Below are 27,949 nucleotides of genomic sequence, written 5' to 3' on the forward strand. Positions count from 1 at the left end.
TTAGTCCTGTTTCTGTCTGATGGCTTTGTGGCCCAGAGATTTACTCCTGGTACCATCTGCTGCTGGGCTTAGTGCCTGGCCCCTGTGGTTTTGTTTCTGAGGTGTGGACCCTTATTATCTCTCCAAAGACACAAATGGACTAAATATAGAAGCATGATTAAGTGAAAATCTGAGGGCAACCTGTGCTTCACTGGAAGCCTGCTGGGACAAAGATCTAATTCTGGGATTGCTTTGGATGAGGAATGTTTCATGTTTGGGACTATAGATTTCTGTGTTTATCTGCCACAGCAACATCTACTTTAAATTTAGTAGCTTTAATTTTTTTTATGTCCTTGAACCTATGAACCTGTGGTATTTGCTGTGTACAAGGACACTAAACAGGTCTAACAAGTCTGTAAGGACTCCCAGCCTCTTCTGGGAGTAAAAGTAAACAGTCTGGTTTCTTAAACCTGATAACACCAGGAAGACATTGACTGTCCTTTCAGGTATTTTAGTTGTTGTTGTCAGGCATAGCTGCCTTTCTGTAAAATGCTGCTGTAATCACCTGGTCAGACAGCAGGTAGAATGAACCATCAGTGATCTTTGATCGCATTTATGTTCTGGAAAAATGCTTCAGTGACGATCAGTTTCTCGCTGAAGCGTCACTGCAGGAGGAATGTGAGAAATGAAGGCTGACAGGATGCTTGAGGGCATTTCTGCTGTTAATGTGTGAGTTGGGGGGGTGAGGGTCAGATGCGAGTGACTCCTCAGACAGAGACCGACTTGTTTTAGGAAGAGTTGCTCCGAACTGATCGGCCACAGCTGGTCACCGAGCGGCTACAGACAGACCCCCAGTTCATTGTGTGTTGGGGTCAGCTGGGCCCCGGATTTTATGCTTTTATTCCAGAAAATGTGTGTTTCATCTGAATTATCAGCTATTCTTGATGTGCCGGCTCCTTACAAAACAAATCGGACCAGTCTATTAGAGTCCAAAAATTCAGTCAGAAAAGAACCGATCAGTCCTGGTTAGTCCTTGTTAGAAATGCATAGAAAAGAATACTATGTAAAGCTTGTAAAACTTTGACTGGCCAATACCAGTTTTAGACAATTCCAGTATCTCTTTCAGAACATTAAGTAACAGCATTAAAATAAATATTTTTCGATTTCAATTTTTTAATTCATTTGTTCTCAACACGACTCAGTGGCGTGTGTCAAAGTTAGTCAAAGTTTTAGGTTTCCAGTTGTCTGATTACCTACCAGGACTGCTCAAACTGGAAATGGTCCGATCCAGTCAACAGCCCATTTCTACGTGCACATCTAGTTCTTGTAAAACTCGATTGCAGAGCAGAAGCAGCAAAATCTGTCATGATGTTTCTGGTTCTTTGTAGTTACAAGTTCAGAACAACAAGGGGATGGATGCGGTTTTCTATAAAAGTGAGTGAGTTGAAAGTAAACGACAGTCATAAAAAGGTAAATCAGTGGCCAATGAGATCAGATAATAAAACAACTGATCTGTGATTGGATCATTTCTTCTGAGTGGATAAATGCTTCCTGTAGACTTTTAGAAGAGGCTCAGCTTTTTCCTTAAACCCAGATGAGAAGCAGCCATTTTCAGGCAGCGTTCAGCTTCAGACTCGTGTTCGTGACGAACTCAGGATCAAATGTATCTACGCTGCCTGCCAGATGTCACCTCTGTTGAAGGAGACATGGAACATGAGATGTAAGGAGGTTCACTGTAACTAATGGAAGGAGGAAAACATTTGCTAATAAAGAATGCTGTTTGCATCTTATTGTGTCTTTCCTTTGAAGTTGACACAGAAAAACTCTTCAAACCGAGAATGTTTGAAGACACTAAAAACAAAACTGTCATGAGTTTGAATGCAAGCCTGAAGGTGGGTCATGGCTTTCACCTGAGTGTAGATTTATGTCTCCTGTCTGTTAGTCAAATACATCTCATAACACGTTTGGAAAATTCTGTGTCACTCAGAGGACGGTTGGTTCTGGTAACCTTAGATGAAATCTCTTAGTCAAGGTGTCATTGCTGCATTTTCTGCACCAGCCATCTCCAGATCCTGACTTTATGGTTCCCCTTGAAGTTTAGCATCTTTACAGAAAATCACAACAAACTTTTTTTGTCTATTTATTAAAGCTGGCTGTAGATCATCAGCTGAGATATCAGACAAAGTAAATAAAAAACATCCTGTTTATAGAAACATTTCCTGTTTGGTTTCAGTTGCTGAGTTTAATATGTGTTCTTGGAAATTAAGGACTTTGTTGCCGTTTGACCCTAATAATTATGATAGCAAAGACAACTTTACCCTTTAATGTGGTAAATCTTAAAGAATGCGGAGAAGGGTTAATAGACTTGTTTATGTCTCTAATATCCATATTTAATGTATTTTTCTACACTCAATGACCAACAATGTTAAGCACCCAGAGAGAATTGTCTGATTTGAACATTTATGCCCATTGGCCTCTGAAATGCCCATTTAGGCAGGCCATAAATGGGCATTTCAAGGATTTGATTTGCAACCAACGGGCATGTCTAGAACCTGTACCAGACTGGATAATTAGAGGCATCATGAGGGAGCAGCACTGTTACAGGGAATCAACCAAAACTGTGAGTGAAGGTCATCAGACAGAAGATGCCTGAAAGACTCATTAAACAGCATTACTAGCAGTTTATAATGTTTGAGTTTGTTTAATAGCTTGGTATGTGGAGCAGTTGCAGGATAAGACCAGCTGGCAACATGAAAACCCACCATAACGTCCATCAAACTCTTATCAAGTTCTCCTAACGCGACCCAATGTGATGTCTACAGATTATCCTCTGTGCCTTTGCCACTTTGCACCCTGGAATAACCATTTCATTCCGGACTTACTTCCATTTTCTACTTTCAACCGGTAAAGGTTGGACTGCTCCCTCTGGGTCAGGGGTCACCTCGCTGGCCCTCATGTGGACTAAATAACATCCAACTCAACGTATGTCCCTTTGTGAAGTTATTTCAGTAAAGCTACACAAACAGACCAAAAGCTATGGAAAATATTTTAGCACAAGCTGGTTGCTCAGCTTCTGCATTGGCAGAGTTACTGGTCATTACAGTTTATATCAGTTTATAACAATCAGGAATGTACCAACAAATAGACAAATAGCATCTAGTCCATCCAAGCCAAACAGGCCATATTTTTACCGACCAAGAATCACAACCCATTTATGGACTTCAGACCTTATGAAACTGAAAAGATTCCCCTTTAATTAAAGCTAACGGCTTTAAGTTGCATGGACTCAATTACGCTGGTTAATTTCTCTGGGAATCTTCTGAAATCCATATTCACAAAATAAATCTCCTAGCAAAAAACATCAGTTTTAAGGAGCTCCAGTTGGTTATTGGGGACATTTGAAGGATGCTTTCAGTGTTTGACCTGTTAAGGTACTAACATTTTAAATTCCACTTGAAAAATCATTTTAATCAAACTTTGAGTTCCTTTTATCACATTTTTCTCTGAGCCTCATCTCTGTATGTTCTGTGTTGTGACCCAGGTGTACACTTACAAACAGAATGCCCTCACCAGACAGAAGGTGCAGCCCATGCACCACAGCAGCGTCAGAGGGGTGGAGGACATGGCGACACTCGAGGACCTTCATGAAGGCGCCATCATGCACAACCTCTTCCAGCGTTACCAGCAGAGACAAATCTATGTAAGTTGACCTGATACCTCCCAATGGCTTCTGTGTGCTTCAAATTATTTAGACCTTGGACTGGGCGGCAGGTTGGCACCTTAATGCAATCACTTGTGGTTCTGGGCTCAATAGCTTTGCCTGTTTAAAAGCAATGAAGGCAACTTTACTGGGACTTTTAGTCCTGGCAAATTTACTGAAAACATGAAGTCTCTTAAAATGTGATTCAAAGAATTTGGGTTGCTGAAACATGAAGTATGTAAGGTGCATTAAAGAAAATCAATACCTCTGACATTAAAAAAAAGCAAACTCAGTTCAGTTTTCACTATCAGTGTACGTGTTGACAGCTCTTTGTCATGGGACGTTGCCCTCGCCGATCTGCTCTCTGCTGGAATCTCCCATGAAGCCTGAAACCGGCTCTGTTGCCTAACGCTACTGATAACCGTTTAGACGCAGGCAGAGAAAGTGAAAGCAATGAGCCTGGCACACGGTTCTAAGCTGACGACCAGAAGATGGTGTTGTGAAAGAAAACATGTCATGTAAGACGTTCTGTGAGAAATGTGTGGTATGCAGGGTTTGATCCGATGTACTCAGCAGATAACCTGTCAGAAAACATTAAGCTTCCTGCCTCTGATTTATTACAGGCTCTACATACAGACTAGGAACTCTGTTCTATTCCAAGGAATGTCACGTGTGAAATCCCTGGAAGCTGTGATTTAAGGTCGTGACATCCAGGAAAACATGTTCAGACAGCAGGGTTACTCAGAAGAGGTCTGACTGTTTGTATGTTGCAGCATTTAACAGGGAAGAAAAACTTCAAGCTAAAAATATAAAGACTGAAAATGTATGGATCCAGTAGTTTTAGTGAAACATAGAAGGGCAGAGGTATCTGTGTTTTGAAACTGATTTTAGCCAAATCTAAGAAATCAAGAGCTTTTTTTGTTGTAATCTAGATTATTGCCACTAGGTGTCACTAAATCCCACATCCTGTTTTTTTCCTTCCAGAGTCAGTCCAAATCTGACAGTGCAGACGATTGTAGCAAACTAAATGCCTGATATTGATTCCCAAATAAATCCTCAGGTGATGTTTAGTTAAGTTGATAAAACTATTTTGTAGTTGATTATTCCAACATTCTCTGGCTTGTTTGGTTTTTTTTTTCTGTAAACAAATTCCAAACTTGCCTCGTGAGACAAACTGCTCCCGCTCGTTACTGTCCTGCTTCTTCATCTCATGGATTAATGAACAAACCTGACCCAACGCTTTACGCAGCAAAACAAACACAAAGACGGCCTTGTTCCGTGCACACTCAGCAGGCAGAGTAACCTTTGACAAATGCCAAGTTGTTGCTTTAATGATGTTTGAATGCTCCCGTATGGTTGAAATTATCCAATCAATTCATCACAGCTGCCCCTTCTCCAGCCTGAATCAGAGTTTTTTTAAAGAGGCAGCTGAAAAAAGGGAAAATTAGAGGGGAAGATTCGGTGAAGTGGATCTTGGTCAACCGAAGGGAAGGGCTACAAACATACACACATATAATGTGTTTAATGGAAATAAATACGAGTCAGAACATGTTCAACCTTTCTACATAAATCTGAATACGTTTAAGCAATAATTTAAAGATATTTTCAACTGATTTTTAACCAGTACCGAGTAAAGTTCTGGGGTAAAAATGCAAATTAATGTGCATTAAGTGTTTTGTGTAGTTTGTACATTTTACAGAAAAAACAGTTCCTCACTAAGTTAAACTTGTAAAAGTACCAAATGTTTTAATTTGAATGTATGCAGCCAGATATAGATACATATTCTGTCACACTTTCCTTTACCTCTGCTGACCTTCACTCATTATTCTGTCAGCTGCTCAAACAACTGCCTGATTAACTTTCTCATACATTGAGGTAAAGAAGATGATGTCCTTCATTTTTGATTTTTTTCTACATCACAATTTATTCATTATGTTCCTGACAGAGAGCCTCCAGATGCTGATGTTCAAGTTTGTCCACTGGACTGATTTTTGTTGTTTAGAAGGCAAACAAAGCATTGGAACTGCTATTCTGCTTAACTTTCACAGACGGTATTAAAGTATCACAGATCCTAAAGTGTGCCTTAAGGAATCCGTACTTGGTGTAGGATAATTTGGTCCAGATTTGATAATAATTACAGATTATGAAAAGGAGCTGATCGTCCATCTGCCAAAAAGCACGAATATATCCCTTTATCGCTGCTGAATAAAACGCTTCAGAATTGTTTTTTTTTTTCCTGATTTTCAGGCCTTGCAGAAAATAAAACCCAACTAGGAACATCTTTTGTATTCAAATGTCCAGAACACTATAAAAACTAGCAGAAAAATGTACAAATCTGACTATGGAAAAGGGTAGAATATTAAAATGAAAGGAAATGTAATTCTGGTTATTTCTTTGATAACCAGTACAAGATGGTTGTGAAATTTATTACATAAAAAAGATGCAAATACATAATCTAGTGACAGAGCTTCTGTACTGATGAGAGCTGGTAAAGGATCACTACAGAACATTTACTACTGATAGATAAGTGTCCTGTATTCAAATATTTATTACGTTAGCTGAAGAGGCTATTCAGTGGTTTTATAAAGCTATTGTACACTAAACCTTCAGTCCTTAGTAGCTAAAATGTGTGAAGCTGAGAGCTCTAAAAATGAGTTGTATTATTTATCTCAAACAACTCATATTACTGCTGCATTCTTTATTTATCAGCAATTAGTTTCTTTTTTAATAGGGGTACTTTGGATTTCAAATAGCAATGCTTTTACTCGTGCATCACAATACATCAGAATATAATTTAAAAGCCTCACAATTTTCTCAAAGCTGTGGTTATCAATATCATGTCTGCATCTTTTTCTGCTTCATTTGTCCTTCCACTCAACTTTCCATTAATAGTCTCAGATGCAGCACTCTGTGAACAGTCAGCTTCTTAAGCAGAGAGTGCTTAAAGTGCTTGGGCTTAGTATCATTTTTAGAAATCAAGAATATATGCATGTTTATGCTTTTTATTTTGTTTTTCTTTTAGAGTCATCAGAGCTGACAACTAATCAGCCATTATGCGTCTCCAACGACCTTTTTCAACCACTCAGTCATAAAAACTCTGCAGGTGAAGAGCAGATAAGGTTTCTGATGTTAGTGGTGTTTTTTGTTTCTTCAGACGTCTCTGCAGAGGGAGCAGGAGAAGGCCGAGGTGGTGGGATGACCCACACGAGCTGAAATGAGGCCCTAGAGTTTCCTCTAGTAGCCCTGGGGACTTTTAGAAAAACTGAGGCTCAGGCTTATTGTTCGCTTTAGCCTCAGTGATAATCACTTTGGATAGCTGACATTTCTCAGTGTTTCTTTACAGGGTGAAACCTTCTCTCATGGGTGTAGTCAGTATTAAAGTTGGAAACATTTATTTAACAACTTTACAGAAGCCTGAAGTATTTGATTTCAGTGCAGGATTGATAAAATATGGACCGTGGAGCAGAAGTGGCTCTTTGGACCATCTCCATCTGGCTCATTCAAGTTCTTAAATTAAAGCAATAAACTAAAGCCATGATTTTATTATTAAATTCAACGTGTCTGAAAACAAAGTAACATTACACCTTTTCGACATCTAAATTGAAACTTTTTAGGCTAAATTAACAAATTTAATCTGAGGTGACAGAGATTGGGGTTTGCGATGGATGAGCAAAAGTAACGAGGTGTTAGTTAGAAGATGAAAACATCAACCTAAAATTGAAGTAATAATAAATGCATGAATACACTTTTAAAGTTGTACTGTGAGCAAACAGCTGGAAAGCTTGGCTTCTGAAGAGCCTCATTTGGCCCGTTTCTTGTTGATTTTCTGGATAAATGTTGGAATCTTTGCCAAACTGCATCCAGGCTTCTTTGCATTAACTTTAGCCTTCCACCGCCGAATAGGAGGATAAGCCTGGAGGCCACCAGACCTCTGTGTGTGTGTGTGTGTGTGTGTGTGTGTGTGTTTGTGTGTAACATCTTTAAATGCTGTGATTGTAACCAGCTGTGCCGTTGACCGGTGGCCTCCTTCGTCTCCTCTGCAGATTCCAGTCGAAGCATTTACACACACACACACACACACACACACACACACACACACTTCCTGAGCGACACTCCATTTTTTTCCCTCCGTTTCTTCGCTCAGGATTCTCTGACTTGATCCGCACCACATGGTCCCTCTTTAGTTCACACCGACATACATGTTCTCTCATTATTCTGTCCCACATGTTTTTGTTCCAGCCTGTTGGTGCCATTCTCCTCACGTTTCTCTGAACAGACAGACAGAAAAAAATGTGGCCTGTTGGTCCGTTTTAGTGTCAGGACCCCCTCAGCAGTCTGCAGGGGGTCAGTCGACTCAAAAACTCCAAGAATTCCTAACAAACGTCTTTGGAATCCTAATGGAAATGGCTTCAAATCGCAGACTTTTCCCTTAACAGAAAAGTTTTAAACAAACACAAAGATGGATGATAGCACATCTACCTTAGATGAGATTAGATTAATCTCCTTGTCCTCCCACAGAGAGCAGGGTGATGGTGTTATTGTGAAAGATGTGACTGAATCAGAAGTTGAAATCATTGCTTCTGGCTTAATTTCTCAACAAATAAAAACAAATGGGAGAACTAAGAGTAGTTTATGGTTCAGTGAATTGGATATTTTAAACCCTACAAGTCAAGCAAATACAAATTCATTTTAAATTCGAGACATGTAACATCGTGAAAAATCTAATTTGCACGTCACTACGAGAAATAAGTGTTTAAACCTCCAGTAAAACATGATTGAACTTTTTGTTTCCAAGCACAGCGATCAAATGGGTTCTCAGGAAGGATTCTGGCCCATTTTTCTGCCTCTTGGCAACTAAACATTTAGTGCCTTCCACAGATGTTCTGTTGCGTTGGAGTCTGGAGACTGACGAGGCAAGTCGATGACCTTAACTTCAATGCTGTTTAGCTCATTGGTTTTGATATGTTTTGGGTCATTGTCATGCATGAAGATCCCTCCGTGACCCATCTTCAGTGTTCTGGTTGAGGAAAGAAGGTTACTGTCCAAGAGTTCAGGACCAGTGGGCCCCGCAGTGTAGTGGTATCATCGTGTACCTGTAGCAGAGAAACAGGTCCAAGTTATAAAGTTTCCACCTGGTACTTCACAGCGAGGACGGCGCTCTTCAAAGAGATCCATTATGGTCTTCTCTGACCAAAGCGTTCTTCCAACCACTCAGATGTTTACTGGGAAACGTGGGACAAGCTTGTGCCTCTATAGCAGGGGGGCTGCAAGATTTCAGTCCGTTCAGAACGGTACCAGAGGTGTTCTTGATGACTATAGGTCCGTCTGTTAGTCTTAACTCAAGGTTAAGACTAACTGCTTATTATTAAGTCCGGCATAAGAAAGCAATGTTAATCCAAAATATTTAGCTGATGCAGGTTTCTGTCTTGAGGCCCAACATATATAAAATCAGAATGTTTTAAAGATAATTATGTGGAAAAGCACCTGGAGGAACTGTGATACTGTGGGCCCATTTCTCTGACAACCTTGTTTCAGTGCATGGCATCAATTCTTTTAAATACCAGAACAAATTAAATGCAAATCTGATGGGAGTCTTCCAGAAACCTGGAACTGAATCTTTTGGTCCTCGGTTCACCAGACACAGAACAACTTCTTCTTCTACGGCCACTTCGGCCTCTAGGCCTAACTCCTACAGTAAACCTGTGCTGTGAGCTGAAGAGGAGAGAACATCAGAAAGAATCAAGGACTGTTGGTGATTTGGAGACGCTTTGAAAAGAGGAATGGTCAAAGGTCCGTCTCTGTGCTCCAGCTTTGTGAAATGTTGCAGAAGAATGCTGTCCTAAACGGGGTGTTGAAGTACAAGTAACAGCAGGGGTGCCAACAGTTGTGTCACTGTTGATTTTGTTGAGAAGTATTTCTTAATGTGGGTTTTCCCCCTCTGACCAGATTGTTCCCCACGTTTCCAGGGTGAGATGTTTCTGCTGCAATAAAAGTTGCAGTCAGGGTGTCAGTGATTGTGGAGGCTGCTGTAAACATAGTTTTAAAATGTTTTGTTCTGACTGGAAACATGTGAGGAAAACATCTTGTACATATTTCCCACAGACGTCCTAGATTAAGGAGGAATTTGGGAAATGTAAAATATGCTTATGTGTTTGATCCTTTACTTTTCCACGAAATCTGAGATGTTTGAAGAAGTGCAGTCGGCCATGCAGACAGAACCTGTTTGTTCTGTAGGGGACGGGTCCACAAAGTCAAAGATCTGAAGCACAGAATTGAATAGACAGTGGTTTTAGCTGACTAAACTCAAACTGTGCTGATGGTAGGTTGGTCAGAAGCCACACCAGTCTTTTTAAAATCACTCAAAATAAAGATTTAAAAATAAAGTTAAGAAAAATCCTGCATCATGAAGCAGCTGCTGAGCCTCACATCTTCCTCCTTCCAAGCCGATGGTTGGACAAAGACTTTTCCAGGCCAAGTAGTTGGTGTGAGCATGGACCAGAATCATGAGTAACTGAGCTAATTTTAACAAGTCGCTGTCTCCACTGTTGGCCCACTGACAGACGGACTGCAGCAGGCAGCGACTGCTTCGCTTTTACAAGCTCTGCAGTTGAAACTGTGAGCGTGAAAGCAGGCGGCAGCCGCCTGGAATGTGGAGAAACTGCTCAACGACAAGAGGGTTAGGTGGCTCAGAACCAGAACGAAACTGATCTAATGTTGGTACCTGAGTAGTTAATGCACAGTGTTTGGGCTGCTTTAGTTGGATCCATCCCTGTTTTTAATAAAATGTGGAAGAGTGCTTACACAGCTCCTGGAAGACATGTTTGCCTTAAATTAACCTGTAATAAAATACATTTAAAATGACTTTCTGTCTAAACTCTGACTCTTTTCACTCATTTAGTTTGATTTGATCTCATGCCATTATTTTCCACAGAGCTGGATCTGTTATTACAGTCCTGGTGGTTCTGGAACCAAATCATAGACACATTCCTTTCTTTACATCCCTGACACCGTCCTGATGTCAGTTGTGAAACATTTCGGGCTACTTTCATAAAATTAGTGAAGTAGGTAGATTTTATAGCATGTGTGGTTTTATACTCAGGTTTACCACAGTTTTCCAGGCTGAAGTTCCCCATCCATCCATTATGTAATTAATTGTTCTGCTGACAAATAAACAAATTTATCAGGAATCTCCTGTCCAGATCACTTGCTCCTTGATAATATTTTGAAATCTGACACTTTTGTCAGTTTTGAATGTCATTAAGTTTCAGAGCACCATAATCGCATGTCAAACAGCTCTTTTTGGGGCGAAATATAGAAAACCCTAATTTATTTTTCTGAATTGGGCAAGGAAGCTTTATTTACAGTTTCTAATTATTTTATAAATAAGTCCCAGCATTCAATGAATTTTATGTGACCAGAAATTGTCCCGAAATGATGATGTTTTCAATGCTATCAGGAGTTTTTAATTGCTGGTTTATCTTCCAAACTGAGTTGGAATAGGTGTCTAAATACAAAAAGTTTGGTGTTTAAGGCAAGAAATAAAAATCTTAAGCTGATGTCACATGTTTCGTACCTTGCCATGTGTGTCATAAAGCGGGTAATGAAAGTCTAAATGTGGGAAATAAAACAGATTTTGTGGAAGGTCAAGTGCTGTAAAGTACTTTAAAGCATGTGTTCTGATATCTGAGTGCATGCATCCTGGGATCCAGGGTCTAGAGTTCAGTGTTCAGCTGCATTACTTGCCTTGTCATCATTATTATTATTTCCTTTTACATATTCCAGGATTATCTGACTGTCTGGGAATTACATGTTGACACTCTAGTGGTAGGATAATTATTAGCTGAATTAATCATAAAGTAGGTCCAGCTGTGAGTTTCATTTTCAAGCGCCCCACTTGGTGTGATCCTCTTCATGACTGTAGAGTCTCTGCAGAGTGTTGCATGTGAATAAGTTATTCAATTGTTGTTGTGATACTTGAGTTGAAATCATGTGAATACTGTATTAGTGACACACCTGTGCAGCAACAGGGTTCATGATGCAAAATTGTTTAACATCACCAAAATCTCAGTGGCGTCCTGGCCTATCTGGAGATCAGATTGTGCGTACTGCAGTGTTAAATGGTAGGTAAACCTAAGGCGAATTATCTTCTTACAGCACTGTGAAGGGGGTATTTCATTTTTCAGCTGGTAATTTTGGACATGATCTGAATAATTACTGCTAATTTCTACTCTCAATTCCTATTTGTCAGTTTTAGTTCCAATACTTTGGCCTTTTACAAGATGATTCTATTGCAGGCCACATTGCAAATCCAAAACTGTGTCAGTGAGTCTAATCTGCTCCTTAGCATTAAAGCATGTTTTTACTTTTTGCATGCTCTCTTTCTGTATCATCTGTGAAGCAGCTTAGGTGATGAAACTAGTTTCAAACAGTGCACATAATTTTCTCAGCTGTAAAGTCACTTTGCGGTTCAGTTTAAAGACAAAAACAAAATTTGAATGTGTTGCAGTTCAGTATTTTACCTGGAGCAAAACTTCCCAAACTTTATGAGCTGTTGAAAGTTTAATGTTGTCAGAAAACCTGTGAAACGTGCTGCTGCGTTGTTGCTTAGAGATATCCATTCATTTATCCTGAACAGCCTGCCTGTCACTTGTCCATCTGCAGCGATATTAAACCCAAACAGCACAACAGATCGTTTTAACCAGTTAGTGTAACCAACCAATGTGCAGGAATTTCTGTGGTGAGCACCGTTTTCCTCATGAATCCCCCCCCCCCCCCACCCCGTTTGTCAGGTTTTCCAGCTCTGATCCCTCTGTCTTTTTTCCTCCTCCATCTGGTCTTCATTTCCCTCTCAGTGAATTTATCTGGCTCAGGCTCGGGGAAATCTTATTTTTTAATGAATCTGACTGCCTCCCTCCGCTCTACAGTTACACCACCATCAGCAGTGACTGACGCCTCTCTGTAAACACAAAGTCGCTGGACAGTCGCTTTAATTAGTCTGATCCCCTATAGAAGGGAAGCCTGTTGTTCTCTTCGTCAACCTTGACCACATTTCTCCATTTATCAGTGTCACTGTTAAACTGAAGAAAACATAAAACAGGAAAGTGATACTTTTCTTAGTAAAACATTGTTTAAATACCAGAGACTTAACAGAGTTTGATAAATTGGACAAAATGGGACAAGAAAATGAAGGTTCATCCTCTGTTGATCAGGAATAAGTGTAAATAAAGGTTACGAAACCACAGCAAGAGCTCCAGCCTCAGGGTACATCCTTTGGTTATTTTTTTGTCCGTTCAAAATGGGAAAAAAGATCAGCTTGTGGTGTTTGGACAAGTGGACCAACCAGCCAACCCTGCTGTCACATACTGTAGCCACAGATTTATACTTGCAATAAAGTTTCTGGCAGCGCCGTCAACTTCTTTAATGCTGCATTTTCAGAAAATATAAACCTATTTGGGAGTAATTTCAGCAGCATGATTTGATTCTGTTTCTTTAGTTTCTACTTGGATTCATGATTTAGTTTGAGTTTCATCCATCCATTTTATGTGCACGGCAGCCATTTTGGATTTTGTGGTCCGCGTTCGTGAGTAATGTCCAGGTCAGATGTCTCACTTCAGTGACTGTTCCAGTTTTAGGTTTTTCAACTTGAAAGTTATCAAATTCAGGCTTCCATGAACAAATATGAAATACATCATTGACATAAGCAATGTAAATACAGTAAAAGTGACAAGTTTAAAACTACTTTGTGTGAAATTTTAGGACATAAATGTTTAAATAGGCCTCTAAAACCAGCTGACTGTTTTCTGCTTTAGATGTATTTGCAGAGGAAGTTCTCACCATGTTCAGACTAGAAAATACTAAGTTGTAAACATTCCAAGCTGGTATTTTTGGGGGCTGGAAAGTTGCTGAACAGTAGCTTTATCCACTTAAAACTCAGTCTCAATTGTCAGAAACACCTCAAACAAACTTTTAAACGTGGATATCATGTGTCTTGTTTCAAATGTGTTGTTTGGCTGAGAGTTATGGAGTCTTTGGTGGGAAAGATTTCAGGCCAGTGGGTGATGAGAATGAAAGTCACAGGTAATTTACCATGAGCCAGGAGGCTTCCAGAGTACCTGTTACTGAGACGGACCAATATGGGGAGTTGATGTAATTCATTATAATAATGTCAGACATAACTTTAGACAAAGGCCTTTTCTGTACTCAGGCAGCTTCTCAAATGTCCCATGTGAATATAATCACTTTAAGGATGAGGTTGAAGCAAATATTTTTCAGTGAATGCAGCTTCAGGGAATTGGGTCAGGTGTTCCGGAATCAGTAAAATTGTACTTGGTTCCTTTTTTTTCCAAATAACTTAAAGCAATGAAAGATGTTTGAAACTTTTCTGCAACATTCAAATACTTGTCATTTTTTTAATTACTGTGTAATAGAGGGAGGACTGCACGTTGCATGTCTTGCATTCAGTCAAAGGATATTTCTTAGTATATTCTTTGACATTTACTACCAAACTAAATTTAAAGTCCCAAACATTGTGAGGTTCAACTAAAACATCTGCAAAAATATTTGCACAAAGAGCCTGACGCCACAGAGAGGCCAACTGTCACCTTGTTGTACTTCCTGCAGAAGACAGACGTCTCTCCCTTATCCCTTTAACTCTGTCACCTGAGCCACCGTGCTGTTTGCATACGGCTCTGCCTGAGAGCTGCTGAATTATGATACGCTGTGCATCATTTTAAAATGTCCTACCCCCCACTCCTCTCCATCCATTGGGAAGAAAGTCTGGGGCCAATATTTGTCATGTAAATAATGTCAGCTCAACTGCCATTGCAGTGGATTTGCATCTGGGCTGAATTCAGGTCATGATGGAGATGTGTGAACTCAGGGGACAGTCATTAAGGTTCATTTAAAGCCGACATGCTTTTTAAAGGAATTCTGGCTTAATATTAAGTCATAAATAGTTTTCTTTTAAAAAGAATGAAATGATGACAAATCAAAATTACACTGACCTTTATACACTATTAAGGCTTTATTCTTTCTAAATGCAACAAAGTATTTATGACCCATTTTCTTGATTTACTGGGAAAGGAATGAAGCAATCCACAAAGCAAAAAGCACCCATGTTTATGTTCATCATCTCCATTATGTCACACTGCTATAGCAATGTTAGTGTATGCTGATAGACTGATAACTAGATTTTCATAAGGCAAGCTCAATTTAAATGAGTAACAGTTGAAAAGCAAGTTTTCATCTTTCCTTATTTTTAAAACAAAACAGGATGGCGACAGCCTCAAAATTAATAGTTCAAAAGGTCTTGTGGGGGTGGGCCAAATGGTGAAAATATCCCATGACTTTTTGTGTTTTGTTTTTTTGGTATTAAGTCACAGTTTTACCACAGTTTCTTCATGCAGTATGAATAAGTAGTCCTTAGACAAAGATGTCTAAAAGGATTTTGGTCAAAGAAAATAAGAAAATTGAAAATAAGAAAATTGTTTCATGAGTTTGTGCAATTTTGCCCACCTTGGTAAATACAACTGGGATTTAAATATGTTCAGTCTACTTAGCAAAACTCAAAATCTGGGTTTTATAATAAAAGGTAAACTGGTAAACAAACAATACTTGGGTGAATGCAGGCCTGCTAGGGGAATGATAGTTTATGAAGTTGAGGGAAACAGAGGAAAATACACCTGATGCACAAATGGAACAGCAGTGGTTGAATCTGCCTTAGAGGATCTCACGATCTATTTGCTCTGGCAGATTTCCAGCATGTTGTCATCCTTCAGGATGGAATGTTGCCTCCACCAGGCTACTGCTGCTGCAGTACAACGTCTTATACATCATCTGTTCTGAAGCTTCTCCAGCTACCGCTGATGTTTCCACTGTTTAGACATCATGCTATTTGGATGGATGCATGCAGAGTTTAGTCTTTAGAGTTGGCCTTTGGAAAATAGGCATCAGGCAGTCAGTTCTTATTTGTCCTGGAACTTTGCCTCCCCCGCCCCAAACAAAACAGTTCACTCTTTGAAATCATGACATACCAGTTCGATTCTATAGTTGGTAGTCTCATTGTGGTCTGCACATGTTCCCATTAACTCAAGTATTGCTATTATCTGTGAAATGTGAGCTAGACAGTTGGTAACACTGGACGTGGTTTCACCTCAGGCTTTGCTGCGTGTGTTTGAAGGAACTATTCAACCTTTCCTCCACTTTTCAGATTCAACACTGATGGATCTGCATGAATAAGAAAAATGACTCTCCTGTTTCAGAAGGAGTGCTCTACAAAGGTCTGCTCTGAGACAATACATTTCAACTGACCTCATTAAAGCAATGAAATATTAAAACCCATTCTGAATACTGGAAGAAAAGCCCTGTCTCTACAGCTACAGAGTGATTAACCAGAGGCTTAACGCCCCATTTGCTTGCGTCAGATGGTCCCAAGTGAGAATAACATCATTGAACATGGAGTTGTATGACCTCAGAGAATACGCTGTAGATGTTCTCCACATCAAAATGTCCCGCTTGCTCTTCCTTCCTAATGCATTACTTCTTCTGCTCCTTGAGGCAACAGACTCTCCGAGCCTTAATACGTTGTTAAAGGAACACTGTGCACTCACTGCTGTAATGAGATTTTAACTTTTAGTCCAACTTGCACAAACAAAAACATCCTCAATCTGACCAGAACAGAATTTATTAAAACGTTTCCTTTCTGTGTGTTAGAACCTAAAATCCCTGTTAACATTGACCTCAAGCTATGTTATTTCTCTCCTTTAATTAAAGATAAGAACTTGATATAAAGACAACAGTGCTGAAGCTATCAGATTTCTCTGCTAGTTTTATTCAAGTTTGAACAATCATTGTGTGGAGCTTCAGAAGAAGAAGCGAGGAAGAAAAGCGCTGATTATGTGCCGTATGAAGTGGATGCTTCAGTTCTCAGACCTCCTGGCAGAGGAGCAATCAAGGATTCACAGTGCAGGTAAAATCTGCAGTTTGTATTTTCTAATCAGATCCAAAAGACACGGTTAGAGAAAAACAGTCAACTTTCTGGAGCGTTTATAGTTTGCTCTTTTCTTTCCACAGTTGCTAGATGTTGTAACCCAGTTGGATCAGTGGTTTTTTGGGGATTTGGGTCAGTTTCTGTAGGAGCTTTGTGTCTTGGTCACAAGTGATGCAGGATGGACTAGGAGATGGGTTGCTAATAATTCTTCCACGTGTTTTCTGCCAGTATTGCTCTTTATGTAGCTCCATCCATTGTCATGTTCCTCTTACAACTGGCTTCCATGCCGTGTTTAAAAAGGCATCCCCAAAGCATGATGCTGCCATCGCCATGTTTCATGGTGAGGGTAGTTAGGCATGTTGTGCAGCATTAATTTTCTGCCCTGTATAGCATTTTGCATGTATGGAAAAAGTTGAATTTGGGTTTTATCTGACCAGACCACCTTCTTCAACATGTTTGATGTGTCTATTTTTTAACACTCTTCCAAAAAGACCAGATTTATGGATAGCACAACTAACGTTTTGTATGTTTCTGCTGTGTTCCTTAGTTTTCATGATGTTTCGTCACTATTGTTCTCTTAAAAACACTCCAGGCCTTTTCAGTACAGCTGCATTTACTTCAGCTGGTTCTGCTGCTGCAGCGCTTTAGAGCAGTGCCGGGATTATCCAGCCTTTTTCTCCCAGATACATGCAGATCTGCTGGCTTTTTTTTATTGTTCTGCCTCTTCATGCGTTAGTCACTGCCGCAGCATCGAAGCTGCAGCCAAGACATATTTTGGCTTCACAAGCTTCTATTTCAGCAGCTTGGTTTGTTTTGCTTTCAACTCTGAAATGTGACGCTGGTTTGGAACAAACTGCATGCTGCAGAGAGTTAGGGAAAAGATAAGCAAAAGGTCACAAATGTCTGAACGTTGCGTTGTTCAAACTTTGTGAATAGTTTTTAGGTCATTTATTTTGATATTTTTTGAGAGCTTTTATAGGTTTTCATGGCTGATAAAAGTTGATAAAAGTCCTCCACCTTCATAGTGACATTTTTAAATAAATAAAGCTTTTGGAAGCTACAATGCTGCACATTGTCATGCCATGATTTTCATGCATTCTCGGCTATATGTTGCTTCCTCATCTGTTGCTCATCAGTCTCTTTCTTTTTGCTGATCCTCAGACGTACATCGGCTCCATCCTGGCGGCAGTGAACCCCTACCAGCCGTTGCCTGGTCTGTACGACCGGCCAACCGTGGAGCTGTACAGTCGCCACCACCTCGGGGAAATTTCTCCACACATCTTTGCTGTGGCCAATGACTGCTACCGCTCGCTGTGGAAGAGGCTGCAGAACCAGTGCGTCCTGATCAGGTGGGTGATCCTGCTATTTTACAGCAAGTTCTCATGGAAGCAGTAGCAGGTCTTGACCAACAGGGAGAGAAATGTCAGAAACAAAGGAGATGAATTTATTTATTTCCAAATGTAGCTTCATTTCCATTCAGGATTTCAGTTCCTGTCTGGACAGAGGAAGCACTAACTGGCCTAATTTAATCTCCTTTTAACTCCATGCCAGCACTTTGATCAGGTCTCCTGAGCTCTTTGGCTTCACCTCTGACAATCTGATCACAGCGTGCAACTAAAACACACACAGTTCCTATATTTGTTTCCATCTCATGTCCTCTGCTTTCCTTCCTCCCATATTTCCCCTTTATCTCACCAACTTTCACATCCTTCATTGTTTTCATCCACCTTCAAAGTTGTTGTTTTTATAAATACTTCCCAAATCCTAATATTTGTGTCCCAATTTAGCACTGATAGAAGGGTTAATGCTTTTATCTGTGTGAGCTATGTTGCATTTATGATACATAAAGGTTCCTGAATCTGTGTCATGTTTAATAATTGTTAATGCAACAAAATTATAACAAAGGAAAATGAATCCGAACCTAAGCAGTATAACATGTTCACTGTTTAACATGGATCACATTTTGGGTAAATAACACTTATTGCATCATTTGCATATATTAGCTTTACCTTTGTGCTTGTCCTTTTCAAAGATTTCCTCTGTTATTAAGATGTGCCTGTGCTTCTCTCCCCTCCTTGCGTGCAGTTTGTTGGGACCTTGCCATCATGCATGCAGCTCTGTTCATACTGCTTTGGAACACAGTGTTCCTGCTAAATTAGTTTGGCTGCTGACAGTCAGTAATGCTCAGAACCGTGACGTTCTGTGGTCACTTCTGGTTCGGGCATACGCCATTCATACGAGTTTTTGCTTTTAAGTTGGGGGTTGTCCCTCAAGTTTTTCTTCAGCCGCAGCCTGACGCCATTTTGGTAACAAAACTCTGGGCTGCATGCAGTTATCCACAGAGGCAGACCCCTGTGAAAACTGACTTCCCACACCGTTACACAGATAGTCTCGTAAGGACAGTTGATTGGACTCGAAGTGAATCCAACTTGTTCCCTCATGATGGAATCTTACTCATTGTATTGCATTAGCTGGGAATTTGGAGTTTCACTAATTAAGATTTAAAAATATTATTTTTCTAGTTGAGTTTAAAGATGCCTTACCTTCGAGTGTGTTGGGTTGTTTAATTGACGCCATCTTAACGAGGATTCCCCCGTCTGATGCACAATAAAGATTTTCTTTGCAGAAACACATCTTTTCCCAACATAACAGAGGGCATCTGAAAAACCCCTGGCTAATACTTGTGGTGAAAAAGAAACCATTTTTCAGTCATCCCGGTGGCTCATTCTCAGTCCAGCTGTGTGGTCTTTTCTATGCTGGCTTTCAGTAGAAATTGTAAACTGCTGTAATTGTAATTTTATCAAAATACTTACGGTTGTGCATCGGAACAACCTAGGGAAGTGTAACTCTGTCCCTTCATTTTGCTTGAACTTACAGACATGTCTCCTGTGAGGGAGTGGAAGTCAACGTGTCCACTGTAGCCCACTGTGGGTTACTGATTTATTTGTTTTTTTTAGGCGGGACCTTGTTAAACCTTGTTACTGGCAGTACTATAAAACCTGGTCATTTTGGCTCTCTATCGGCTCTAGCTGAAACATTGGAGATGTTTGGTATGGTGGTGTCAGCCCGTTGCTCGAGGCAAGAGTCCAGCAGTTTTCTGTCAATTAGCTGACGTTGGTTTAAAGTCGACTGTTTCAACGGATCTGGGGAAAATCAGACACATGTGGACCATTTAAAAGCCACCTTAACTGATTTTACAACATATAAAGTTAACGGCTGCTTTGGTTTTCTTCATAACAAATTAATTAAATACGCAAGCAACAAAATAAAAAAATTGGTATGTATGCTGCCATCTAGAAATAGAAGCTCTATATAGAAATAAATGAATACATTCAAAAACATCCAAATTCTGCAATTTAGCAAAACAAAATGATTAAAAGGTAGTTTTTTAATGTGTTTATGAATAAAATTCCTGGTAAATGTTGGTTTTACTGCATAAAACACCATCATCAAAATGGCAGCAATGTATTCTTTTTAGTTTTCTGTCTGTTGTAGAAAATTATCAACGTCACATTTAGGTTTTTAATGTTATTAAGAATTTTCAATGTCATGAAATAGTGAAGATATGTCCTGGACAAAGAGAATAGTCTTCGAGGTTGATACAGATGATGTTCAGTGGGCAGGAGCAACAAAGCTAAGGTTTTTCAGAGAACACAGTGTTTCAGATTGTATATAGATGACAAAATTAAGCCATAGAGTAAAACACAGTGGAGGTGTTATCATGATGCGGACCTGCTTTGTCAGTTTCTTTCTGAGAGTCAAGATGAACCCCATAGAAAAAACTCTACCTTCAGTGAAACACATTTGAGATGTTGTTATGGACCTTTGGTAAATGAAGAACTGAATGCATTGAATTAAAGATAAATAAGGATTTTAATGGAAAGTATTTTACCTGTTGTTAGAATTAGATAAAGAACAGCTAAGTATGAAATTACAGACCTCTATGACAACTATGGCTGCCATTCAGGCAGGATAACAGACTCCTTACAGCAGGAGAAAGTTAAGTCCTACCATTATATTCCTTAAGATTGTTTTGAGTGTTCACTTGCACTCAGCAGCTGCCCATACTGGTTTTGTGACTATCTTTAACCCGATAACAATTCAACCCAATAGAATTTCTGTCATGCGTTACTTTGAGACATTATTCAAGCTGCGTGTCTTTGCATGCAGTTTATCCTCACATGTTCCCTTGGTTGTCTGCTGGTGTAATTTACCTCCATCCTTCTGTTAAGGGAGCAAAAAAGGCCTTTTGTGTGGCAGGATGTTGGTCAGTGGGAAGGATATGTGCCGTGGTGCAGCAGAGCTGGGCGTAAACACAAACACGTCCCACTGCTAAACAACGCAGAGACGTTTCCATGCAGCAGATCTGCTTTGTGTTCCTTCATGTCTTACTGATTCCTCACTTTTACTGCTGCAACAAAGCTTCTGCGTTTCAGGAAAAGAAGCGTTATTTCCTATGGACTGAATATATTTTAGACTCATTTTAGAGGCCTGGAGTTCATAAAGCTATTAGTGTACCACAGAATAAGGAGTTTGGTTGTGTATTTTTCCATGACAGCAGCAGCAGTGATCCTGGCCAGAGAGGATAAACCACAGACCACAGCTGTGACCTTTTACTGTAGCTTCAGCTAAAACACAACCTGGTGGTTTACTGTCTGTTAAAATAGAGTAAATGACACACTGAGCTTTCCAAGGCACACACTGTAAAACCTCCTTATCAGCCTTTGAATTCCATTACTAAATATTTAACAGTATGTTAAATATTTTTGCAATGTTGCATATTTATTTGTTGTATGCCTGTTATTTTATTACAGCTCAAAACAGTTGTGTTGCTAATTGGCCAATCAAAGCTTTCGTTCCAAAAATATTGAAATAATGTTTAAAAAGGCCTTCAATAAAAAAAATGGAAAAAAACTTAAGTGGGCTTTTTTTTTTTTTTTAGTTTTTTAAACTTAAGTGGGCGGCTGCACGGTGGCGCAGTTGGTAGCACTGTTGCCTTGCAGCAAGAAGGTCCTGGGTTCAATTCCTGGCCGGGGGTCTTTCTGCATGGAGTTTGCATGTTCTCCCCGTGCATGCATGGGTTCTCACCGGGTACTCCGGCTTCCTCCCACAGTCCAAAGACATGACTGTTAGGTTAATTGGTAACTCTAAATTGCCCTTAGGTGTATGAATGAGTGTGTGCGTGGTTGTTTGTGTGTTGCCCTGCGATGGACTGCCCTGCGATGGACTGGCGACCTGTCCAGGGTCTACCCTGCCTCTCGCCCATAGACTGCTGGAGATAGGAACCAGCTCCCCCGCGACCCACTATGGAATAAGCAGTAGAAAATGACTGACTGACTGACTTACGTGGGCCAGCTAACAAAACCTGACAACAAGGAGAAAACATGAAGGTGATCTGCTGACCACTCTGGATAATTGATTGGATGCAGTCTGTGTGGTTTTTTTCACTTTCAGTTTCTTCATAACCCAAAGATATCTGTAATATCTGAGCAGGCTAAAAGTGGAAATGTGGAAGTGTCGAAGGAATCCTGAAAGGAAAAATTCTGACTGAATGTCACACTCTGTAACTTTGTTCTGGTTTGTTACTCAGATTAAAAACAGAGAGGGCATACAAGAGCTTCCACCGATCTGTAAATGATGGATGTGTGAAGCTGTGAATGATTGCAGGGCGGAGCAGAAACCCCCAGAAAAGCTTGAGGGATTCTGCCCGGCCTGGAGGTCCGACTTCTGAGTGAGCAGAACTCAGCCTGCTGAGGATTTAACTGTGGTCCATGCAGCAGCTGGCAGTTTTTACCCTGAAGCAACATAAGTTACATCGGTGGTGAAGAAGAAAGGTTCAAACAGCGACGGTCAAATAAAGAGACAGAAAGAACTGAAGAAACGGCTGCAGTTAAGTCCTAAATAAACTTCAAACACAGGTAATATGAAATAAACTAAGAAACAAAGGGGCCAATTACGTACATAAATAAAATAAAACTATTTTAAATAAATAAAAATAAATAAATCTAAATATACTTTATACAATCAAAAGAAAGCAAGATATAAGTCAATTACAAAAAATAAACGTATGTATATAAACAACATAGATTGATAAAATTAGTCAATTAAAAAGACAAACTATATATACAAAATACTAACTTAAAAAACAAAGTAATTTATAAAACCTTAGAAAGATTAAAATAACATAAAAATAAATTTGAAATAAAAACAGTAAAAAGACAAAATATAGAAAGAAGTACAGGAATACAACAACATCAAAACTGACAATAAAGAAAATAATGATGGCAAATAAATCATTAAAATAAAAATGGCAAATAAAACTGAATAGATAAATGAGATGATGGATCAGATATTTTTTCCCATATTGAAGAGCATGACTGCCTGGTTTTTAGTAACTGTGCAACCCCATGATTGCACCTTGACCTGATCAGGCATAGGTATGATATTGGTTTTTATTTTTAACAGTTTCTGTATCCTTTGAAGTAGTTTTTGCCTCCAGAGTCATATGAGCAGAGTCCTGCACAGCTGCTCCAGAATGTAAACAGGTTCACAATGATCACTGTCTCTCCAACATACTGTGGGCCCGCCAGAAAACCACTGTGGACCCCTCATAAAACATGGAACATGCCAGGGCCCCCACCCATACACAGAGGGATCCCTTCATTGTGTGTGTGTGTGAGGAAGAGGAGCTATAAATCTGCAAGCTGGCAGTTTCAGCTGAGACAGGAAGCCTTCTTTTTGGATTTAGGGATTGTTGGTAATCAAATCCAGGCGAATGAAACAGAAGCTGGTGTGAAAGAAGAAGAGGAGGAGGAAAAAACTAGCTCTGACATGAGACCATCTGCTCATTAAAGCTCTTGAATGCCACTCTGCATTTTCACTAATGCGGGTACGTACCTGCAACCTACCACGTTGTTTTAATACACGAGTCATGGGGAGTTTTTATTGCACACTTAAACAAAAAGCCATTCTAAATGCTAAATTTCTTGGAAATCCTTTTAAAAATCACAAAACACAGCAAAGGTAAGTTTTTTCTAGGTAATTGGCCAATAAACAGGAGATTCAGACTTTCAAGGTACACTTTAACAACAGCAGGTCCTTCATTTGCATGTCTGTTCGCATTAGCCCTTTACATGGGCTTGGGCTCCTGGCACAAACCAACTTGATGAAGGAGTCATTTCCACTGTTTGTTGCAAACATTCCTAATTGGTTTTTGCACTGAGGCTCTTTACCTTTTCCAGAACTATCATCATTAAAAACAAACTGGAGCGCCAACTGTGAGACACGGCATCACCCAACACCACTCCTAAACCTCCCTGAGGCTCTCATGGGTGAATTGGGGCTAATCTCCGGAGCCAGATTCCAACATCTGGTTAAAAGATTGAAGCCAGGACTTTGGTGGCTGTTGGAGCAGCTCATTTAGGCTCAAGGTGTTAGGCCAGCTCCAGCCTCTTTGGGTACTCCTATAGGATTGACTCTGTCCATATGGGTTTTCCTGGAATGGAAATTGAACCTCCTCATCAGAAGAAAAGCTTGACTTAATCATTATATTGTACCAATCCTCAACAGCAGAACAGTTGGGATATATGTTGCTTTCATGCCTGCTAAACTTTGGTTTTAGACTAAGAGAAGAAGGTATTTAAACTAATCCTATGAAATGTTTTCACATTCATCCTTTATGATATCATCGCTCCATATTTTTCATTAGGAGCTGGAACAACTAGACTCTTTTTTTAGATTAAGGAATATTTTCCTACAACACTTTCTACTGTTGACTCTTTAGAAGTCAGTTTTGCTATTGTTTCTTTTAGACTTTTGATAGATGCATTTTAAACTCGACATTACTTACCTGTTGGAATCCAAAGATCTTTACTTTAGTGTCTCAGTTTGGAGGTAAGACAGCTCTTTCACAGGCCTGGGCATTGTAGAGCTGCTCCTGACGAGTTCATCACAAGTTAACTTGTGATGAGAAATCACGTATTTGCAAACAAATTAATGTAGATTAAAAGGTAACAACGTTTTGCATTGCCTCTATTTGGAAGATGTCTGCTGTGTTCTTTGTTTAGCTCTAGCTATGTTAGCACCATTTGTGTGTTAGCTAGCTTATTGCATTCTGTTTATACTTGGAATCAAAAAAAATAAAGCCAAATGATATCTGATGTTGTAATTGTCACATTAGGTCAAAGGTTTGAAAACAAACCTGGTCTCAAAATTCAATATGGCTGACAGGGACACAAAACACAGCTACAATGAACTGTTTATCTACACTTTTGTCAGATTATATCTTCTTAATTCAGTCCCCCACGCACTATACTATACATCCTCCTTTAGTGAATATATATATATATATATATATATATATATATATATATATATAACCGTTTTTAAATGTGCAAAACACAGAGAAAAAGATTGTCATTGGCTTGTTTTGCTAGCTAGCCTGTTCAGTGAGCACAACAAATAGCAAGTCCCACATTATTTCCCACTTGTTATTGGAGCACTGTTAAGTTAGGTGTGACATTATTGCTGAAGCAGCCTAAATGCACAGTAGACATACCCCTGTTGAAAATATAGTTTCCTTTTAAAGATTTAACACCTCATTCATACTAAAACCCGCTAACACAGGAGCTTTACCAATGGAAGAGTAGGCACACTCATCAGAGGCTTTGCTTTGTAAACTGCAAAACCAGCAAAGCTGTTTTCAAATGTCTCCTTTGTTCTCAAAATCATCTTGAATGTTCTATTTTTCCTTACAGTTAAAGTTTCAGCTTAAAAAATGGCTGGTTCCCATCTTTATTGCCTATATTTTCCAAGTAGCACATATGTTATTTAGTGCTGGTTATAAGTTTTATATTTGTCAGAACCCAGTTCAGACTATGGGTCTGGTTCTCCAGCACAGTCCCAGTTCCTTCATTGACATGCATCCGTTCTAGGATGAAAGAAGAAATCCCTCTGAGTGAAGACATAAGTCCAGTTCTGCTAAAGCTCTTTGCAAAAAGCTCTTAAGATATAATTTTCTATTTAATTTTGTTCAAGCTGATCAGCACAGCTTTAGGTACAGACCTATGTGGCTTTTATCCTAGTCATCAGATCCAGACCCGGCACTTTGTCCCTGATCTCTTGACCTCAGAGGTGGAGCATGAGGTCAACGCAATAGTCTCGATCCTGGTTAATTAGTCAGGCATCTAGGGTCAGAAAAGCCCAGCAGCAAACGTCTGTGAAAAAATGTCTGAGAGGTTTCCTCTTGGGATTTACTGAGATTCTTTTCTGCCTCCTTTCCACTGAGAGGCCGAGTCACAAGTTAACTGTGACTAAAGGAAGGAATGGATCTGAACAAAGGCATGGGTGTACGAAAAATATGTCCAACTATGTTGGTTTTAGGTGCATCCTAAGACGGACGGAGCATTTTTAACATACATTCTTGGCTTCTAAGACAAGTTTGACCTAAAAATAAAAAGATTTTTGTGAGTTCACTTTTTACAAAAAGTTGCTTAATGTTAATTTACACAATCAAGTCATGTCCATAGAGCACAGTTATACATTCTGAGCCAAATCTGAACTCCCAGTTTTAATAATTGTTTGACAAGATTAAAGTTTCAAAACAGGTCATATGAAAGGTCATATATTCTGTCCTGGTACACGGGGTCACCCATCAGTCACAGTATGAGCAGCATTAGTCTCTTGGGTTTGGAATTTGTTTTTTGGAGGCTGATTTACATGTGATTCTCTTTTCTTTGCTCACATAAAATTTGCAATCATGTTGCAGACTTTGAAAGTGAACTGCTCTCATTTATTTACTTTTTTGTTATTGCTCTGAATTGGTCGGTATGAAACGTCCCGAGTTAGGCTGCACCATTTCATATTTAAAAAGAGTCAGATACGAAACATCCAAAAATCCACAGTCACGAAATGATGAAGTGGTGAAACACTCAGAGCCCAATGGAGGAAGGCTGAGACAGAGCTACAGCGGATATGAAGCAGGGTACAAATTGGGAAAGAGGTGAAACGAATTGGAGTCCACCCAAACATCCTGTTATTGAGAAAACATGGTGTACTTCTATGCATGTCTATACATGTGTTTCTGCATGAAGTAGCAAATGTTTTTGCTCTAATGTTCCCTAGTAAAACCTGCAGTTCAATAAACTGTTCAACACGTCTTTACACAAAAACGGCTTTAATTTCAAATTCTCAAATAATATCAACACCATCAATCAAGTGCAGGCTCCTTCAAACATTTCTATGCAACATTAAAGCAACAGACTTCCTTCTCTGTTTTTTCTAAAACCGGGTATGTCCTTAGAAATTAGGCAAATGAATAGAGTTGGTGTTGACAACTGCATGAGTTGGCATTAGCACAAAGAAGGTGGTCTAATTGATTAATATTGCTCATTTTATTCAGATGTAAATAAATAGACACAAAAAGCTTGAAAGTTGAATCAAACCAAAAGAAGTTCTACCAAGCCCATTTTCTGAAAGCCTATGTTTCTATAGATGGTTCTGGAAGCTGGTGATGGATTAATAATGGTTGGTAAGGTAAGAACAGGCCTGCTGTGGAGTTCTTTGTATGCTGAATTGAGTTTGTTGTGGGACAGGAAGCCAGTGGAGGTTTAGCCAATTCCAGTGCTCAGGTCTTGGCTCTGTCAGTAAACAGTTTCTGTTTGTGTTTTGTCCTCTGTGCCAGAGCAATCAGGAAGTTACTCCTCAAATCCAAAAAGAGGGTCGGATGTAGCCCACCTCCCGCAGAGAAGCAAAGTGGACTTTAGCTGTGCACGCAAGTCCATCTTAAGAAGCAATTCAATCCTAATCTTCTTTGTTGTCTAACAAGCTGGTATTTCAGCTCTGTTAAGATCATTTCACTGTTTTCTTGTAAAACACTTTCGAGCCTTCAGCAGACTTGCTGGTCAAATAACACGAGGAAGAATTTCTCTCCCTTTCGGCAACATCTTGTCTCAGTTTCTCCTCCGTTCTCACAGTCTTTCACCCTGACAGAGTCTGCAGCTCTGTTTGTACAAAGGGTCTGGGTGAGGTCCAGAGCTGAACAGACATTTTATGCTCTTTGCTTCGTCTAAAGGCTCCCTCCTCCCTCCTGTGGGGGGTTTCTACCTTGGGTGGCAACAGCCTGTGGAGGTCCAGGATGCAGCACAATAATCCAGCTGCTGTTTATATATATGTGACTGTGTGTGTGTCCAGGTCTGGGCCGCTTGTTTTACTGCCAGCGTCCTTTAAATGACTTACATTTAGGCATTCCTGTTTTAGTCAACACTGCAATAGGCTAAACTGTT

The 27,949-nt window shown here is 39.7% G+C and overlaps 1 protein-coding gene across 2 annotated transcripts in view; it reads left to right on the forward strand.

Annotated features, from left to right (window-relative positions):
- Positions 1-27,949, forward strand: part of myo10 (myosin X) — a 122,296-nt gene that overhangs the window by 43,901 nt on the left and 50,446 nt on the right. For both annotated transcript variants that reach the window (XM_047368593.1, XM_047368592.1), the window contains 2 exons: positions 3,521-3,679; positions 17,829-18,016. In XM_047368593.1, coding sequence (XP_047224549.1) covers positions 3,521-3,679; positions 17,829-18,016 — 347 coding nt within the window. The remainder of the gene's footprint in view (positions 1-3,520; positions 3,680-17,828; positions 18,017-27,949) is intronic.

The sequence above is a fragment of the Girardinichthys multiradiatus genome, chromosome 6 (assembly GCF_021462225.1).
Source record: "Girardinichthys multiradiatus isolate DD_20200921_A chromosome 6, DD_fGirMul_XY1, whole genome shotgun sequence".
Lineage (NCBI taxonomy): Eukaryota > Metazoa > Chordata > Actinopteri > Cyprinodontiformes > Goodeidae > Girardinichthys > Girardinichthys multiradiatus.